General features: G+C 47.0%; 1 protein-coding gene across 1 annotated transcript; it reads right to left on the bottom strand.

Moving 5' to 3' along the window:
• Positions 1-416: 416 nt before the first annotated feature.
• LOC119324482 (subtilisin-like protease SBT1.4) lies at positions 417-2,934 on the bottom strand. Its single transcript, XM_037598276.1, has one exon. The coding sequence runs from the start codon at positions 2,882-2,884 to the stop codon at positions 530-532; it is 2,355 nt and encodes a 784-aa protein (XP_037454173.1). The 5' UTR covers positions 2,885-2,934; the 3' UTR covers positions 417-529.
• Positions 2,935-20,088: the final 17,154 nt, after the last annotated feature.

The following is a 20,088-nucleotide window of genomic DNA, read 5'->3' as shown; positions in this document are numbered from 1 at the left end:
TTGATGTTAAAGAACTCGTTGTCCATGTGGTGTAGTGATATGGTTGGTGTGAGTACGGTCGTTGTTGTAGTTTGCTAATCGCGGATTTGATCGCTTTTTCCCCTCATCTACGCATAGCTTTGGTCTTATATTACTTTGCTATTTGCCGGCGTGTTTTTCTCTCTCTGTGTGTGTGTGTGTGTTACGTTGGCTTTGGGCATCCTACCTGTGCAGAGGCGGGTGTGTGCTCATTATATTTGTATCTTCTTGATACTCCATTTTTGAGCCAATAAAATTCACCCTTTGTAAAAGAAAATGATGATCTTAGTTCATTTTCTTGGAATGACCTTATTCCCCTTTAGTTATTTTTCTTGATTTTATTTATACATTTTTTTTTGCGGGTGCTTGATTTTATACATTTAACAGTCAGGTAGTCGTACATGAGACTTCTCTTTGAAATCAAATATTAGACGTCTTGATTCATTGATCCCACCACACGAACTGAAACTTACAACAAATGACATAAACTCACACAATACACTGATCGCATTCACATCTCCGCGACCTGGCTCGTCGGCCAAGTGATGGCGATGGGGCTCGTCACCGTGTGCTCGCCGTCGCTCCACTCGATCGACCCAAACGTGTACTTCTCCGTGACGCTCGCGCCGATTTCTCGCGCGAAGGTGACCGCATACCCCTGTGTCTTCTGCGTCGCACTGAACCGCAATGTCTCGGGGCTCACCGTCACGAGCACGCCGTCCGGGGCGGTGATCTTGGCCCGGTACGTCGTCGTGGCGTCGCTGCCGACGTTGCGCACAACGCGGCGCTGTGTGACGACCGCCTTTTTTTTGTTCGAGGTGATCACCACGGAGAAGGCTGGGTAGTTGTGGTCGCCCACGGAGGAGCCCGCGCGCGTCGAGCAGCTGGTGGACGAGCCGAACACGGCGACCTGCTTGGCAGTGTAGCCGAGTGCGCACAGGAAGGTGATGTAATCCTCCGTGCCGGCGTCGTACACAAGGCCCGGGTCGACCGCGCTGTTGGGGCTGATGTGTCCGGCCCCGCGCGCGAACGGCGTGGACGCCTCGCCGGTGGACATGTCTCCGATCACGCCGCCGGCGTTGTCCATGTTGCGCGCGGTGGTCATCAGGGCGGACTTGATAGCGGCGGGGCTCCACTCCGGCCTCGCCTGCCGGAGCAGCGCGACGATGCCGCTCACATGCGGGCATGACATGGACGTGCCCGATATGATGTTGTAGTTCACTCGCCTCGTGTCAAAGTCGAGCTCGGAGGGCGAGTTGGCGCCCGTCCAAGCGGCGAGGATGTCCACGCCAGGCGCGGTCACGTCCGGCTTGAGGATCTCCGGCGCGCGGAAGTTCGGCCCGCGGCTCGAGAAAGACGCCATTCTAGGGGAAGGAGGCGTCGAGCCGACCACGGTGCCGCGGAAGATGATCGTCGCCGTAGGGGAAGTTTGCGTGCGTATGTACTTTTTAATCTTCTCGGCGGCAGCAAATGGGACGTCCGTGGCGGGGTGGACATGGGGGCTGGTGATGACCTGCTCGCCGTCTTCTTTGGCGCCGGTGAGGATTGCTCCGGCGCCACCGGCGAGCTTGACGGCTTGTCCTTTCGCTGCTTGAGCCGTTACACCCAGTTCGCAGAAAACAATCTTCCCGGCTACCTTGGCTGGTTTCAGCTTCCCCTCTTCGCACACTTTGGAGCCCACGTCCCCTCCATAGACCACTGGTAACTTGGTCGCGCCGAGCGGCTCGCCGGCGTAAAGAGTAGTGCCCGTGAAGGTCTCTCCGTTGCCGAGAACGACGTCGCCCGGGAATCGGCGGTTGAGTGTGGACGCGCCCACCGTCAAGAACCACGGCGCGATGTTCACGGCGGTGGAGTCCCCGGGGCCAGAGTTTCCCGCTGAGGCGGAGACGACGATGCCCTTGCTGACGGCGCGGAACGCCCCCACCGCGGTTGTGTCGCTGTAAAAGTTGTCGGCCAAGCCGGTGTCGCCAAGCGAGACAGAGATAACGTCGACACGGTCTGTGATGGCCTCGTCAAATGCGGCGAGGATGTCAGAGCTCGCGCACCCTTCGTCCCAGCACGCTTTGTAGACGGCAATGCGCGCGCCCGGGGCCATGCCGACGGCTTTTCCTCCGGCGTAGTCGAAGAAGCCGGCATCCGCGGCAGGTGAGCCGCCGGCGGTGGAGGAGGTGTGGGTGCCATGGCCGTTGGTGTCGAGCGGCGACAACGAGTCCTCACCTAGGGCGCGGCCGCGTGCAGCCTCCAGCCCCTTGTGGAAGAACTTGGCGCCGACGAGTTTGTTGTTGCAGAGCGCGGAGGCGTTGAACGACGGACCCGAGACGCACCCACCGCGGAACTTGCTGGGTGTCGGCGGCAGCGACGGGTCGGCGGCGAAGGATTTGCGGCCTTCCGGGTAGACGCCGGTGTCGATCACCCCGATGACGACGTCCGTGGCGCCGTTGGACGCCTTGAGCAGGCCGGAGGACGGCGAGAGGCCGAGGAAGGATGGCGTCAGGGTGGTGTGCAGCTGCTGCATCACGTCGGGCACGACGGCGAGCACGGAGCCCGAGGACGCGAGCTGCGCGGCCTGGCGGCCCGTGAGCTGCGCCGCGAAGCCCGTGGCGGCGTGCGCGTAGGAGTAGAGCACCCTCGGCGCCGGGCTGGACAACTCGACGGGGAGTTGATTGCGCAAGAACGCACCATACGCCCGCGTGGCCAGCAGGCCGCGGCGCGGCAGCCGTGGCGCGTGCGCGGCCGCGACGTGCACGATGTAGCAGGACTGGGCCTCCCACGTCTCGCTCTCCACCTCCGTGGCCACCACCGCCACGGCGACGAGGACGAAGCCAAGCAGGACGCACAGGGCCGCGAATGGTCTGAGGAGCTCCATTGTCACTGCAAGAGGTGTTGGCGGTCAGCGGTGTGGTGGCAGCATGGACGGGGAGCACGAATAAGTAGGCAGCGCTGCTGCACGCGGAGGGAGTAGCTGCCGTTCCACGAGATAAACTCCCACATATTCTAGCACTGCATTATTGCGAGAGGCCGGCAGCTAGGCACTGCATTATTGCTTAGGTTATCTACATTATTATTCTTGGGAGTGTCTATCTAGCATTTGACTGATTTCTAATTGGTTATCATTCAAATTTCCTGACCAATGTTCTGTTGACACATGTATGTCCAGTTACTACCGATCTTTGTGTGTATTTCAATAACAACTGGTTGGGCTAAAATTGTGACCCGGTTCTCAACTAATCGAAATATAAACACAACGACGCGGCGACCACAAAGCACCAGACAACTAAAAGAAGAGGAAAAGCAGCAAACAGCTGACCTTGAGCTTGCAACCCACGAAAAGGCCCAAACACACATCCCAGACCTCGCCTTGTACTACCCCCTTTTTTTTAGATGAAAGGATCGAACCGAGCCCGAGTAGGGCTCGATCTTCACCCGGCTTTGAATTAACAAAGCCATCAACCGGCCAGGATTACAAGAGCACACCAAACAACCAAAGATAAAAAGGAAAACGGGGATGCAACCCCAAGGCAGCAGATACAAGGCACCGGTGAAGCTAAAATCTACGACCAGAGAATAAAAAAAGTACATCTTGGGGACCTAACAGGGGCTAGACGGGATTGCGCCAAGGAAGGAGCTCGCCATCGACACGCCGAAGGCAAAGCACAGCTGCTCTCACCAGAGCCAGCAAGAAAACAGGGCAACCACTCGAGCACACCCGAAGCCACAAATTGCAACTCGCACATGAGGAGCAGGCCGCAGACACTAGCCATGGGAACCGAGCACTTCAAGAAGACACGGCGAGTAATGGGCAACGACGCCACCAGGAGGTCCGAGCCACACCAAGACCAGCGACACTCCTCCAACAACGCGACCAGACCGCCGTAGAGGGAACCACTATCCCCTCTCGCCCAGGCCGAGGGCGTCGACCCACCGGACAACCGGACCGCGCAGAGGAGGAAATGAAGCAGCTTGAGGAGGACATCGATCCTCCATGCCGGGAAGTCACCGCTGGACGAAAGATCCGCCGCCAACTAGGACACCAAAGGCTTGCCGCAGGCCACCCTCCATCCCACAACCCAAAACGACGCCTTCAAGAAGGAGGTGCAGAGGCACCGTCGCCGCCCAACCAAGGTTGTGGATTTTCACCCAGGAGCAGGGGAGGGAGGGAGGGAGGGGAGGGAGATGGACCTCAACATCGCCTTCGGGAAGGGGAGCGGCGCACGGAGCACCGCCGACGATGTGGCCGCCGCTGCCGGCCAAGAGGTTACCCCGATCCAGGGCTCCCCACCCCACCACCACGACGTCGTCCACCGGATCCGGCAGGACATGGCGTAGGAGAGGCCGCAGCAGGAGCCAAAGGAGGCGTCTTCAGATCTGGAGAGGCCGGACACAGGGAACCGACCACCAGCCGCTCGGATCCACCGCCGGCCCGCCGTCCACACAGCCGAGCAAAGGCGGCCCACCGCGCCAAGGGACGCCGCCCACCGCCGGGGAGCGCCGCCCGCACAACCTGGAGCCGCCGCCCCGAGCCCTAGCCCCCTGCCCAGCGGCAGAGCAGCAGAAAACCCCGCCGCCGCCCTCATCAGCGGCCGCGCGGGGAGCCCGGCGACGCCTCCGGCGACGGCGAGGAGGGGAGGCTGAGAAGGGGGGCTGGCGGCGGCCGGGGGAGGGAACCCTCGAGTCGCCCTCGGGAGGGCGACGCGAGGGGAGGGGGGAAGTGTCTAGTCCCGATTGTTATTATATTCGCCTTGTACTACCCCTCCCATCCACAGATGACAGATCCCGGCTAATACACAACCCCAGCGCATAACACAACCAAGAGACACCAATTACGGTGTAGACTAATGGAAATTACCCTCAAGAACCAAAGAAATTACAGTGTAAACCTGACACAAATTACAGAGTAACAATCGCATACAACAAAGAGAGCACATGAATTGCAGTGAAAATCAGAAATGGGAGATTACAGTGCAAAAATCACATGAATTACAGAGCAATTATACAGTTTACTTTAGGGAAATTACACTGGCAAAAATCTGAGGGAAATTACAGTGAAAATACCAAGCATATTACAGTGTACATTGAGGGAAATTACAGTGTAAATACTACGGGAAAATTAAGAGAAATCTGAGGGAAATTACAGTGTAAATACCATGCATATTGCAGTGTGCATTGAGGGAAATTACAGTGTAAAAACTATACAGAAATTACAGTGTACATTGAGGGAAATTACAGTATAATTACTGTATGGAAATTACAGTGTACATTGAGAGAAATATAGTGTAATTACCACGAATATTAAGGTGTATATTGAGGGAAATTACAGTGTAATTACCATGGATATTACAGTGTACATAGAGGAAAATTACAGTGTAATTACTTGCAGGCTATTTTCAGTGAATGATGCAAATTACAGTGTAATTGTCATGGTTGTTGCAGTGTATCTATAGTGCAAAACTGATGAAAATTACGGAGTAAGCTACTTCAGTCAGAAAGCACATTAATTACAAAGCAAAGCTACACAATTTATAGTGCGAACCTAGGTCTAAACCGGGGGATTACAGACCAAAAGCTCAAGAATTACAGCAAATAATTCAGACGGGAATTACAAAGACAGTAGAGAACAATACAGTGCAAAACTGAGGGACTACATTACATGGAAATACTCGGATATTACAGTGCAATTCAGAGCTAAAATCCACTGAAATTCAAGGAAAACATATAGAAAAAAATTGACACACATTAGCGGACCTAGTTGCAGTGCTAGAACGCAGGGGATTATGGAGGGAAAAAACCACGAACTACGAAGAAAATAGCACTGCAAACTCTGAAAGAACTCATACACAAAAGAAAACCAACTCTAAAAAAGTACTGCTACCTAAACCTGACCCTATCAGATGGTTGAAACTGCAACTGCAGGGGATAATCCAAAAGATTCAACACAGAGACATGCCTATCACCTGAGAAATCACAAACCCTCACCCTAGCAGAGCACCAACATATCAATAAAAAATTCATAAACAAGCAACCAAATAGCGGCTACAACGGAAGGAGCAAAACGAGCATACCTAAAACGTAACAGCGGAATCACAAAGCTAGGGGCTAACACACGAATACTAACAACTGACGCAAACACACGGGATCCACAGGAAACTAAACGAACCACGAAGCAGAACCAACAGCTAAATACTCAAACAACAACAAATTCTACAACACAAACGCACGAACGCCTAGATCTGGAAGCTACACAACCACAATCATGGCAAATCGCACATGGGAAGGGAGATAGACAAGAAGAACTAACCAGGGAAGTTGGGAATCAAAGAGAAGAATCAAGCTCCGGCATAGAGGGATCTCGGAAACGCCATGAACCCGATGGAATCGCCTCAACTTCTCTGCCGCTCGACCGCCTCCTCATATCGCTCCCTACTCTGCCCCTCTTCCCTTTCGAAACAGTACAACCCAAATGAAATGGGGAAAATTTTGAAAGGGAGAAAAGGAAAAGGAAACGTCACACACAGGGGAGATGGTAACGGGCAGATCCAAAATAAAACCGAGCCCGACAAAAGAAACCCGCGGCCGAAACAACTACTCTCAGCGCGAATCTCAGCGCGAGATCAGATGGGCACAAATTCGAGTGACAACGAATTGAAAAATAGTCGGCTGTTAAATAGCAAAACCGTTATTCTTTCAAAATTGGTGTTGTCTCGTTCCTTGTAAGGACGCCAAAAAGAAAATGCATGTTACCTCCATTTTCTTGGTGGCTCGTTTCCTTGTAAGAACGCATGGCGCCTCCATTATGTTTTTGGCAAGAAAATATGGGACATTGCTCCAATAGCATGTTGTCCTTAAACTGATTGTAGTGCCTGTCAACTGATCAACAGGTTCTTTTTTGCAAGGGCACAAGTATTGAATTAGTAGAGGTTAGTTGTACACATTTGGCGTATGAATGAAGGCATCAAATTTGTCAACTATACTCTTGTGAACTGTCGCTGTGAGTTGAGGAGCCCTAGCATTTTTTTTTGCGGGATGAGGAGCCTTAGCATTGGAGGGACATGAATCATTTTAGTGATGGATCTTCCTCTTTTTTTGCAGGAAGATGGATCTTTTTTTTTACCAATCACAATGATGGATCTGGTGAAAGAGAGGGCAAAGAAAACCACTTTAGCTATACCTAAGCCACCTGAATTTTTTATTTCGGTCTGTCGGTTTTTGAAGCTTTGATGTTTGCTTTGAGATTCGGTGCCATTTTCTTTCTGGCGTGGTTGTTTTGCTGGTTCAGGTTGTGTTTCATCGACTGACCCCATACTTGGTCAATCGATTTGTTCATGGGCTGAGCTCGTTAACCGTTATGAAATCTTGACCCATTTTCAGCTCAGCACAGCTGTTGTACAACGTCGAGACTCGAGAGAGGCCGACTCCTTGGGTTTGTCTCTTCCCTTTATCTCCTCGGGTTACTCACCTCCCTTTCAGTATATCATCCTCTCCGTTCCCCTTCGCCTCTCTGTTCTTCTCCCTCTGTAGCTAGGTTTGTGTTTTTTTTTCTATCACCACATACGTTTCTTTTTGTATTATGTGATTCAGTTGCTATTTTTTTATCGTGTGATCCTGCCCAGCTGTTCTTGTAGTAGTTGTTGTTCTCCGACCATGGATCCTTGCTAGAATTTTGTTGTAGTAGTTGTTGTTCATTCGCCATGGATCTAAGCAATGAACTGGTAGTTGTTGTTGTTTATGTTGGATAGCTTTTTCTAGTATTATTTGTTGTTGTTTCATGCGCCATGGATCCCTGTCTTTTGTATTCAGATACATGTATGAGATTTGTATGTTGCTGAAGAATCATTTGTGCAAGTTTTTGTTATTGTTGATGCAAATTTTTGTAGCCTGAATATTAGAAGTTCTAACCTGATTAGTATCATGATATGGTAGTAAATAATAAAAATAAATGGTTCTCATCATAACAATTTTTTGGAATGGCATCCAAAATAGTTGTGCCCTGCATTTAATATTAGTTTTTAGTCTTGCGTAACCTTGTTCGTAGTATGGTTTGATCCACAGTGAATTACTTCTTGCTGGTCTTGTATTTCTGCAATTTCTAGGCCATGCATATGCAATTTTTCAGATAATTAGTACTGTGATATGGTAGTGAATAAGAATAGTTATGGCTCTGCCATTTGGTTCATAGTAGGTGCCATGGCAATTCATTGTGTACCCATTCTAGTATAAATGACTGGTAGTGAGATTCCTACTATGTTGCTCTACTTGTGTAATTGTTGCTACGCTCTAAATTTGTTCTTACAGAAGTTTGTTATGTGCAAGTTCTGAATTTCCAATCTGTAATTAATTATTATTATATTTAACATATGCAAACCTGTGTAGAAATGCATGCCAAGGTATGCAATTTATGTACCCTGCATGTGTAATTGAAGACTATTACTGACAATAGTACTTTCTGGATTTTGTAGATAATAGTAAAAATAGTAACAATAGTACCCTACATATAGCTAGGTGCAACTTAGAGTTGGAATGAGTGACATGGCAACAAAACTTATGTCTATTTTTGTTTTTGATTTTTGAATTTATCTTCAGGGAGGGTAATTGGCTTCCCCAAATCCATTCATGTAAAGAGAAGCTTATTTCAATTTTGTTTTTGAGTTTTGAATTTGTTTGTAGGGAGGTTAGTAGGCTTCCCAAAATTCATTCTTGCATAGAGAAACTTCATTCGATTTTGTTTTTTTCTTTTGAATTAATCTTCTGGGAGGGTAGTAGACTTCCCATAATTCATTTTTATAGAGACATTTCTTCCAATTTTGTTTTTGCCTTTTGAATTTCTCTTCGGGTAGGGTAATTCATTCTGCTCTAGTAAAATTTCTATCGGCTAACATCCTTGTACTTCTAGTATTGCTCAGTGCAACACTAGTCCTATGAATTTGCTCATTCAGATATATGTTATCCAGACATTAAATTCAAAGGTGCAGGAAAGGAATTACAAAAAGTTTTTGCATATGACCTGCCTATCTTCAAGTAATGTTTGAACTGTTGTAAATTAAAATTTACTTACCTAAGAGTATAGCTTATTCCATAGTTAATTTTTTTCTTACTATAATGTTCTTGTGAGCAAATGTTCCAACCTGAACCTGCAATTTTTAAAATCATAGTAGTAATGGCTTTTGATCTTTCTATAATATTGAGTTACGGGGCTACGATTTGATTGTAATACATTAGATTACTTCTATTAAACTTATGATAAGTATTAGTAACGACTTTTAATACGTGAACTGCATTCCTACAATTTTAAATTCTACATGATACCAATTTCAAAGGGACAATGCTTGTAGGCTTCTAGTTGAGTGATCAAGCATTTTCTATTTAGGCAATGTTTTGTTCCTAAGACTCTGCCTATCTACTATGGATTTGATTACCTTTTCAAATTATTCATTTTGTAGTATCCCTATGTCAAACTAGAGGTTTCCTACAACATCTCTGTTGCGATTCATCCATATGAATTTCATATATGGAGAAGATCAATTCAAAATGGATAAACCTGCTACTCAACTGGATGAGAAAGCTTGTAGGCTGTTCTTCCCACTTCTTCCTTTTCTTTCTCTTACTTATGATTTTCTTCCTACTCTCTGTTTGTTCAGATCCGAGCTCATAGTTTGTTTCTAGTGGAGATCCACGGTGGAGAAAGTGAGAATCCTTGTAGTCAAGTGTGTTTTTGTTTCAGTGGGTTTTGCTGTGACGGGTTAACAGGTCCAGCACATGGCTGTGTTTCTGTGTGATGCTCAGAAAGGCTGAAGTAGTCTGGGTTGTTTCTTCAAACTCGATTGACTCATAATTTGGGCCAGTCAATTATGTTTGAACGGAAATTCTATTTGTCTGTTTGATCAGAAATTAATAGTAGATCTAGAATTGACCGACGACAAATTCTTTTTTAGTCGACTGGCTACTAGCCAGTCCCAAAGAAAACAGACTTAATGATGCCGCCCAGAAACTTCCACCATCAATATAAGTCTATGACACACTTGCTAATATTTGGTTGCCTGATATTTTTTTTGGTGTTTTAGGCGATTTGGATACGACTCGAGACTGGGCTGGACATTGGGACGACATGTCCGAACGCAGTGTCGCCGACGAAGGCGACCAAAAGATGGGAAAGATAAGACTTGTGGAGAGGAGTCCAAGGGTTAACCGGTGTTGGTGGTGGTGGAGGTCGTGGGTGTTTTCCAACTCTGTGAAAGTGGGTTCAGAGCAATGGTCAAGGCAACAACGGCTCAGAGGAGGGCAGCCAAAATTTTGCAAAAAAATAAGTTAATGATCAATAGATTTGGACAAGTATTTAGAAATGATATTCTCATACTCACACAATACAAGAACAAGTATATGTGAAATCTATCCTTTTATATTTTGTAACTAATTCGTGTCTTGTTTGTTGGATTAGGTCTACAAATGTTGTAATGGAATGTATATGTTGGATAGGGTAGGATAGGGCGGTGAAGTGAGGCTACGCAGCAACGACACCGCACGGTGAGTAGATCGATGGAGGCGGATGGGGATGAGGAGAGGGCAGAGGACTATATTGATGAGGGTGATTGGAGTTGATGTTTCTTTTTCAGTTAACTAAAGAATATGCTGCCCCTAACTACAGGGGTTGTTGCAAACTTAGAATTTGATGAGAGAAGAGTCAGCATCGCAAATTGCCTAAATAATTGATGAATCTGCTCACACATGTTTTACAAAGAAGATCAATAACAAAACTACATAGGCGGTGCAACATACGATATACAAATCAAGACAATGCTTTCTAGGAAGGAAGTACATATGAACGCTTGTAGGTGAAGAGATGTACAACCACCATGAGTAGGCGACAACCTTAGGGCATCTCCAACGCCGACCCACAAACCTCCCGCGACCGTCCGGACTACACGGTTCGGACCACGGAAGCCATCCAACGCCGACCAATATCGGTTCGCGGGGCGGTCCGGATGCGATTTGTCCCGCTAACTGAAGACAAAAGTGGAGGAGGATTGCGGGAGTCCGGACCAATCCCAATCCCGCTTTTGACTGCCCTGGCCCACAAAAAATGTCCGCACCCCCCTCCCGCGCGTTTTCGGTCAGCGTCGTTCCAGAGCGTCAGAGCCCGCATTCATGCCCGAACAGAGTGGACGCGACCACTCACTGCTGCCGGCATTGAAGCGGTGCAACGGCCGAGAGAGTGCCGCCCGCGCCTCTTTCGGTGCCGGTGACTGTCGCGCGTTCAAATGATACGACATTGCCCATCCGTCCGACTATCGCCCGCATTAATGGCACACAGTTGCAAAGGTATCTCTTTCGGGGCCACCCGTCCGTCCCTTTGCCGCCCGCCTGTCAGTGGGAACGACACCTATGGGATCAACGGGATCCCTATTGTGGTCGGCGGGCGCGGCGTTGTGAGAAGAGCAGGTCTAAGAGCCAGCACAGAGGTCGTTTACCCAGGTTTGGGCCGCGGAGGTCGCGTAATACCCTAGTCCTGCTTTGGTGTGTATTTGAATGTTCTTGAGCTAGCTATCGAGCGTGACTTGCTCAAAGTGCCGAATCCCTCTCCAGTATGCCTCAGGCCTCCTTTTATAGTCGAAGGAGGCGCTACAGTGGCACACAGGAGGTGGAAAGGGTACAGTGGCTATGCTTATCGCTTGTCATTACGGGACAAGCCGCATTAAATGCACCCCCTGAGGTGCCCCCTCGCTTTATTGCCGTCTCGCCCTGCTGCGACAGGCGTCCATGCGGCGAGGTGGGCAGCGCCATGTAGGCTGGCAGGCTGCTGAGTTGGCGCGGTGGCGGCGTCTTCACGAAGATCCGCATGCTACCACGCAGGTGCTTGCTGAGTTGGCTTCGGGATCGCATGTCGCCACACAGGTGCCCACCTGGCTGGCTGGGCTGGCAGCTGCATGGGAAAGGCGGTGGGGCCTTGGCGCCCGCGGGCCTGGCCGTGGCCCCGCTGATGTCCTCGGCAAGGGTCTTGCCGGGGGCCCCAGCAATGGCCTTGCCGTGGCGCCGCAGTCGTCCCCGGCAAGGGTGTTGCCGGAGGTCTCTTCTTCTGGTCCTCATCTGTTCTTGTGTGATAATGATCTTCACAAAGATCTGCATGCCACCATGGAGGTGCCTCCTGAGCCTTGGTCCCAATGTTGTTGGTGATGTTCGAAACCTCGGGCTCAAGGGTGGCACATTCCGCTGGTGCGGGGCAAGTTGCCCTGGCAAGGTCCTTGCCGGGGCCGCGGAGGCCACCCCGGCAAGGGTCTTGCCGGGGAGTCCTCCTCGCCCTCTTTCTCTTTGTGTTTCTGTCTTGGCGTTGCTTTGACTCTCTTGTGGCTTCGGCTTCCCTTCTTTGCCCTGCTAAGTGTGGCCGCAGGTGCGTCTCTGACTGCCTGTGCATAGGTAAAGGGGTGCAAAGTAGAGCCTCTACTTCTGTACGCCGACAGGAGCCCCTGGGCCTGGGCCACACATAAGGGCAATGCATTGTTGGGCCAGGCCCAGAACGGTGCGCGGGCAGGCGGGGGCCGATTTTTACCGCGGTAACTCCTTTGTCCGCTGCGCTTCCCCACGACTTGCGTTGAATGCGTGACATGGGGGTCGTGCGTGGGGTGACCGAAGCATGCTGGTGTCATCTTGCGGTGAACAGTAAAGAGGCGGCTTGCGTGTCCCTTTAAGACCGTAGGGTCGCTGCTCATTTACTTTCTTCACCTTGGAACCGTCGTCCATGTTTCCCACTACGCCCACCCCTTGGCCACGTATGCCGCATGCACGGCGCGGGGCAGGTGACAGGCGCGTGGAATATGGGATGACGCGCGCGTGGGTCGATACCCATGCGCCTTCAATTGGGCGAGGAGGGCGGTCGACAGCCTCGCCTGCTGCCATATTGATGAACTGGATTGGTTGAGAGAGGCGGACGAGCCCCGATCTCGCCCCTTTATAAGGAGGGGAGGGGGAGGGACGGCACCCCTCAATCCTTCGCCATCCGCCTCCTCCCATCTTGGCTTCTTTCTTCCTTCTGCTATGGCGAGAGGGTGCGCTGATACTTCGACGGTGGCGGCGAGGGTCTCCGCTCGACAGTGCGCCCCTCCTCCCCAGGAGTTCGTGGCGGCGGAGCCGACCACGAGGGGAAGGGGGAGGGGGCGAGGCCGAGGTCGCCGTGGCTCTCGGGGAAGAGGAGGACGGGGCGGCGCATTGGCCTTGCCTCCGCCGGTGGTCTCTCCCCCAATGGAAGGCCACGTCGGGGACCAGCCTCGCAAATTCTTCATCAGGCTGCGCCGGCCGGCGCGTCGTCGTCTCCATCTCCCTACTCCATTTGCTCAGGAGATGGAGCTCGACCCGCTGCAGGCTTTGAGACCGCATATGAGGGGCCGCGGGAATAGCGACACATGGGCTGACGTTGATTTCCCAGCCCCTCATGTCATGTATCTCCGTCACGGCTGGAAGACCTTCGCTCGCATCCACAGCCTGACGGCGGGGCTCGTTCTCTATTTTAAAGTAATGGAGAATGGCCTACTCTCCGTCAAGGTCTTTGGAGACTTCGGTACTCGCCTAAAGTGATGCGTGGAGACCTCCCCTGATGACGGAGACTCTTCCTCGAGCGAAAGTGATGAGGAGGACAGTGACAGCGATGACGAGGGTAGCAGGCGGGAGGATGAAGGGTCTGACTAGGCGTCTGACCTGCCATCCCCGGGCGGTGCCGGCAGCAGCAACATCTGCACCGGGCCCCCTCTCCCGATGGGGCCGGCTCCTTGAACTTCTCGGGGTCGCCTCCTTGGGCGACTAGCGTGGGAAGGCCGGAGAAGGTGAAGAAGGCGGGTGGCGAGCCGTCAAGTCAGAGTACGATGGCACTGACTCCTTCGTAGCGTATTGGCGGACTGCTGCCTCATCTTCCAGCTCTTCTCCCGACACCATGCTACCTCTTGAGCACTGCGTTGGTTTTCCCCGAAGAGGAAATGATGATGCAGTAAAGTAGCGTAAGTATTTCCCTCAGTTTTTGAGAACCAAGGTATCAATCCAGTAGGAGACCACGCAAAAGTCCGTCGTACCTAGACAAAACGATAGCTATTCGCAACCAACACGATTAGGGGTTGTCAATCCCTTCACGGTCACTTACGAGGGTGAGATCTGATAGAGCAGATAAATAATATTTTTGGTATTTTTGATAGATAGATGCAAAGCGAAAAGGTAAAAGGCAAAGTAAAAATAAAGCGAGTAAATAAAGTGATGGAGATTGATATGATGAGAATAGACCCTGGGGCCATAGGTTTCACTAGTGGTTTCTCTCAAGAGCATAAGTATTCTACGGTGGGTGAACAAATTACTGTTGAGCAATTGACAGAATTGAGCATAGTTATGAACATATCTAGGCAATGATCATGTATATAGGCATCACGTCCGAGACAAGTAGATCGAAACGATTCTGCATCTACTACTATTACTCCACTCATCGACTGCTATCCAGCATGCATCTAGAGTATTAAGTTAAAAACAGAGTAACGCCTTAAGCAATATGACATGATATAGAGGGATAAATTCATGCAATATGATAAAAAAACCCATCTTGTTATCCTCGATGGCAACAATACAATACGTGCCTTGCAACCCTTTCTGTCACTGGGTAAGGACACCGCAAGATCGAACCCAGAGCTAAGCACTTCTCCCATTGCAAGAACTACCAATCTAGTTGGCCAAACCAAACGGATATTTCGAAGAGACTTGCAAAGATAACTCAATCATACATAAAAGAATTCAGAGAAGAATCAAATATTTTCCATAGATAATTTGAATCATAAACCCAGAATTCATCGGTCTACAAAAACACACCGCAAAAGAAGATTACATCGAATATTTCTCCACAAGAGAGGGGAGAACATTGTATTGAGATCCAAAAAGAGAGAAGAAGCCATCTAGCTACTAGCTATGGACCCGAAGGTCTGAAGTAAACTACTCACACTTCATCGGAGAGGCTATGGTGTTGATGTAGAAGCCCTCCATGGTGGATGCCCCCTTCGACGGAGCTCCAGAATAGGCCCCAAGATGGGATCTCGTGGATACAGAAAGTTGCAGCGGTGGAATTAGGTTTTTGGCTCTGTCTTTGATCTGTCGGGGGTATGTAGGTATATATAGGAGGAAGGAGTACGTTGGTGAAGCAACAGGGGGCCCACGAGGTAGGGGGCACGCCCAGGGGGGTGGGGGGGGGTGGGGGCCCCCACCCTCGTGACCTCCTCGGTTACTTCTTGGAGTAGGGTCCAAGTCCCCTGGATCACGTTCGGTGAGAAAATCACGTTCCCGAAGGTTTTATTCCGTTTGGACTCCGTTTGATATTCCGTTTCTTCGAAACACTAAAATAGGCAAAAAACAGCAATTCTGGGCTGGGCCTCCGGTTAATAGGTTAGTCCCAAAAATAATATAAAAGTGGAAAATAAAGCCCAATATAGTCCAAAATAGTAGATAAAGTAGCATGGAGCAATAAAAAATTATAGATACGTTGGACACGTATCAGGCATCCCCAAGCTTAATTCCTGCTCGTCCTCGAGTAGGTAAATGATAAAAAAGAATTTTTGATGCGGAGTGATACTTGGCATAATTTCAATGTAAATCTTCTTAATTGTCGTATGAATATTCAGATCCAAAAGATTCAAGATAAAAGTTCATATTGACATAAAAATAATAATACTTCAAGCATACTAATCAAAGCAATCATGTCTTCTCAAAATAACATGGCTAAAGAAAGTTATCCCTACAAAATCATATAGTCTGGCTGTTGCTCTATCTTCATCACACAAAGTATTTAATCATGCACAACCCTGATGACAAGCCAAGCAATTGTTTCATACTTTAGTAATCTCAAAACCCTTTCAACTTTCACGCAATACATGAGCGTGAGCCATGGACATAGCACTATAAGTGGAATAGAATGGTGGTTGTGGAGAAGACAAAAAAACGGAGAAGATAGTCTCACATCAACTAGGCGTATCAACGGGCTATGGAGATGCCCATCAATAGATATCAATGTGAGTGAGTAGGGATTGCCATGCAGCAGATGCACTAGAGCTATAAGTATATGAAATCTCAACAAAAGAAACTAAGTGGGTGTGCATCCAACTTGCTTGCTCACGAAGACCTAGGGCACTTTTGAGGAAGCCCATCATTGGAATATACAAGCTAAGTTCTATAATGAAAAATTCCCACTAGTATATGAAAGTGACAACATATGAGACTCTCTTATTATGAAGATCATGGTGCTACTTTGAAGCACACGTGTGGTAAAAGGATAGTAGCATTGTCCCTTCTCTCTTTTTCTCTCATTTTTTTTGTTTGAGCCTTTTCTCCTTTTTTTATGGCCTTTTTTTTTTCGTCCGGAGTCTCATCCCGACTTATGGGGGAATCATAGTCTCCATCATCCTTTCCTCACTGGGACAATGCTCTAATAATGATGATCATCACACTTTTATTTTTCTTACAACTCAACAATTACAACTCGGTACTTAGGACAAAATATGACTCTATATGAATGCCTCCGGCGGTGTACTGGGATATGCAATTAATCAAGAGTGACATGTATGAAAATTATGAAGGTGGTCTTGCCACAAGTACAATGTCAACTACATTTTCATGCAAAAAGCAGTATGACAATGATGGAGCGTGTCATAATAAACGGAACGGTGGAAAGTTGCATGGCAATATATCTCGGAAAGGCTATGGAAATGGCATAATAGGTAGGTATGGTGGCTGTTTTGAGGAAGGTATATGGTGGGTGTATGATACCGGTGAAAAGTGCGCGGAATTAGAGAGAGGCTAGTAAAGGCGGAAAGGTGAGAGTGCGTATGTTCCATGGACTCAACATTAGTCATAAAGAACTCATATACTTACTGTAAAAATTTAGAAGTCATCAAAAACCAAAGAACTAAGCGCATGCTCCTAGGGGGATAGATTGGTAGGAAAAGACCATCGCTCGTCCCCGACCGCCACTCATAAGGAATACAATCAATAAATAAAGTTGTGCTCCAACTTCATCACAAAGCGGTTCACCATACGTGCATGCTACGGGAATCACAAACTTTAACACAAGAATTCTTTAAGTTCATAATCACCCAACTAGCATTACTTTGATATTATCACCTCCATATCTCAAAACAATTATCAAGCATCAAACTTATCTTATTATTCAACGCACTCAAAAGAAGGTTTTCACATATCTTGAATACCAAGTATATAATCATTAAGCAAATTACCATGCTAATAACGACTCTCAAAATAATCTAAGTGAAGCATGAGAGATCAATAGTTTCTTTAAAACAAATCCACCACCGTGCTCTAAAAGATCTAAGTGAAGCACTAGAGCAAAAATTATCACGCTCAAAAGATATAAGTGAAGTACTATGAGCAAAACTATCAAGCTCAAAAGATATAAGTGAAGCACATAGAGTATTCTAACAAATTCCAAATCATGTATGGCTCTCTCAAAAGGTGTGTACAGCAAGGATGATTGTGGTAAACTAACAAGCAAAGACACAAATAATACAAGACGCTCCAAGCAAAACACATGACATGTGGTGAATAAAAATATAGTTCCAAGTAAATTACCGATGGAAGTGGACGAAAGAGGGGATGCCTTCCGGGGCATCCCCAAGCTTTGACTTTTTGGTGTCCTCGGATTATCTTGGGGGTTCCATGGTCATCCCCAAGCTTAGGCTCTTGCCACTCCTTTTTCCATAATCCATCAAAAGAATTCACCCAAAACATGAAAACTTCACAACACAAAACTCAACAGAAATCTCGTGAGCTCCGTTAGTGAAAGAAAACAAAAGACTACTTCAAGGTACTGTAATGAACTCATTATTTATTTATATTGGTGTTAAACCTACTGTATTCCAACTTCTCTATGGATTATAAACTATTTTACTAGCCATAGATTCATCAAAATAAGCAAACAACACACGTAAAACAGAATCTGTCAAAAACAGAACAGTCTGTAGCAATCTGTAACTAACTCAAACTTCTGGAACTCTAAAAATTCTACCAAAATAGGAAGTCCTGGAAAATTTGTCTATTTAACATAAGCAAAAAGAATCAACGCAAAAGAACGTTCCTGTGATTTAACAAAATTATATTCGTGCGCGCAAAGTTTCTGTTTTTCAGCAGAATCAAATCAACTATCATCGTAGGTTATCCTATAGGTTCTACTTGGCACAAACACTAATTAAAACATAAAACCACATCCAAACAGAGGCTAGATGGATTATTTATTCCTAAATAGAAGCAAAAACAAAAAAATGCAAAATAAAATTGGGTTGCCTCCCAACAAGCGCTTTTCTTTAAAGCCTTTTAGCTAGGCATTGATAATTTTAATGATGGTCGCAAGAAAGACAAGAATTGAAGCACAAAGAGAGCATCATGAAACACGTGACAAACATATCTAAGTCTAATATACTTCCTATGCATAGGCATCTTATAGGCAAACAAATTATCATAGCAAGCAAAAACTAGCATATGCAAGGAAGCGGAAAGAAACAATAACAATTTCAACATAACGAGAGGTAATTTAGTAACATGAAAATTTCTATGACCATATTTTCCTCTCTCATAATAATTACATGTAGGATCATAGGCAAATTCAACAAAATAGCTATCACAAAGTATATTCTCAACACGATCAACATGCATGCAAAGTTTATACTCTTCCAAAATAGTGGGATTATCATTACTAAAGTCATGACCTCTCCAAACCCACTTTTATCAAAAACTTTATAAGATTGAACATTCTCCAAATATGTGGGATCTAAAGTTGACACTCTTCCGAACCCACTTTCAATATTATTGCAAACAATATTATCAATCTCATATTCATCATGGGGCTTAAATAAATTTTCAAGATCATAAGAAGAATCACCCCAATCATGATCATTGCAACAAGTAGTAGACATAGCAAAACTAGCATCCCCAAGCTTAGGGTTTTGCATATTATTAGCACAATTGACATCAAGAGAATTTATAGTAAAATCATTTAAATCATGCTTTTCATTGAGGGAGCTATCAAGCATGGGTGCAATAGCAACGATCTCATTTTTAACATAAGGAACTATAGCAAATTCGTCTTCATAAATATTGGCTTCATGGCCACAAGAATAGAAAGCATCATGTTCATCAATGGATATTTCAATCAAATCATCGGAATCATCATTATCTATAGATTCGTGCATATCATTATTTTCTTCCAAATCAACGGTCATTCTTTCAATAAATTCTTGGACATAGACATTATGAGCAATGTTTTCATTGCAATATTTAAGTATGACGGAATTTTCAGATTTCTTAAGAGTAAAATCATACTTTTCAATCAAAGAAGCAACTTCATGAGCACCCTTAAAAACGACAAATTCTTCAATTTGTTCGATATCATAGTAACTATAAACACCCTTTGCATAAGAAGATAAGATTTCATTATCATTGAACTCACATAGGTAGGGAAGGTGTTTTTTAGGGTTCTTAGAGCAACAAGTAAAATCACACATTTTACAAAGATTCCAAGCATAAAATAGCAAACTACTTATATGATACTGTAAGAGTCTCCCTTTTTCAGATAAATGATGACGCACAAAATGAGCATGCTCATCTAAAGATTTCCCATCAACTAGACTAGTTGGGGTTTCAGCACGAGCGCATAAGGATCGAAGATGATCCAAGTAGAACACTTTAAGTGGATCCATATCAATAGATTTTTAGCAAGAAAAGATGCAAGCATATAGAAGGCACAAGGAAACACAAACAAAGATACATACGGGAAGAAGGCGAAAGAAAAAGAGAGGAGGAGATTGGGAAAGAGAGGGCGAATAAAATGGCAATGGTGAAGTGGGGGAGGGGAAAACGAGAGGCAAATAATGTAATGCGAGAGATAGGGATTGTGATGGGTACTTGGTCTTGTTGACTTGCTTGCATAAGCCTCCCCGGCAATGGCGCCAGAAATTCTTCTTGCTACCTCTTGAGCACTGCATTGGTTTTCCCCGAAGAGGAGAGGATGATGCAGTAAAGTAGCGTAAGTATTTCCCTCAGTTTTTGAGAACCAAGGTA

This window comes from Triticum dicoccoides, chromosome 6B (assembly GCF_002162155.2).
Source record: "Triticum dicoccoides isolate Atlit2015 ecotype Zavitan chromosome 6B, WEW_v2.0, whole genome shotgun sequence".
Classification (NCBI taxonomy): Eukaryota; Viridiplantae; Streptophyta; class Magnoliopsida; order Poales; family Poaceae; genus Triticum; species Triticum dicoccoides.
Note: the sequence above shows the minus strand (reverse complement) of the source record. Positions and strands in the feature narration are given on the sequence as shown.

Coding starts and splice junctions, on each gene's coding strand:
- LOC119324482 (XM_037598276.1), bottom strand. CDS start 2,884: ATGGAGCTCCTCAGACCATTCGCGGCCCTGTGCGTCCTGCTTGGCTTC.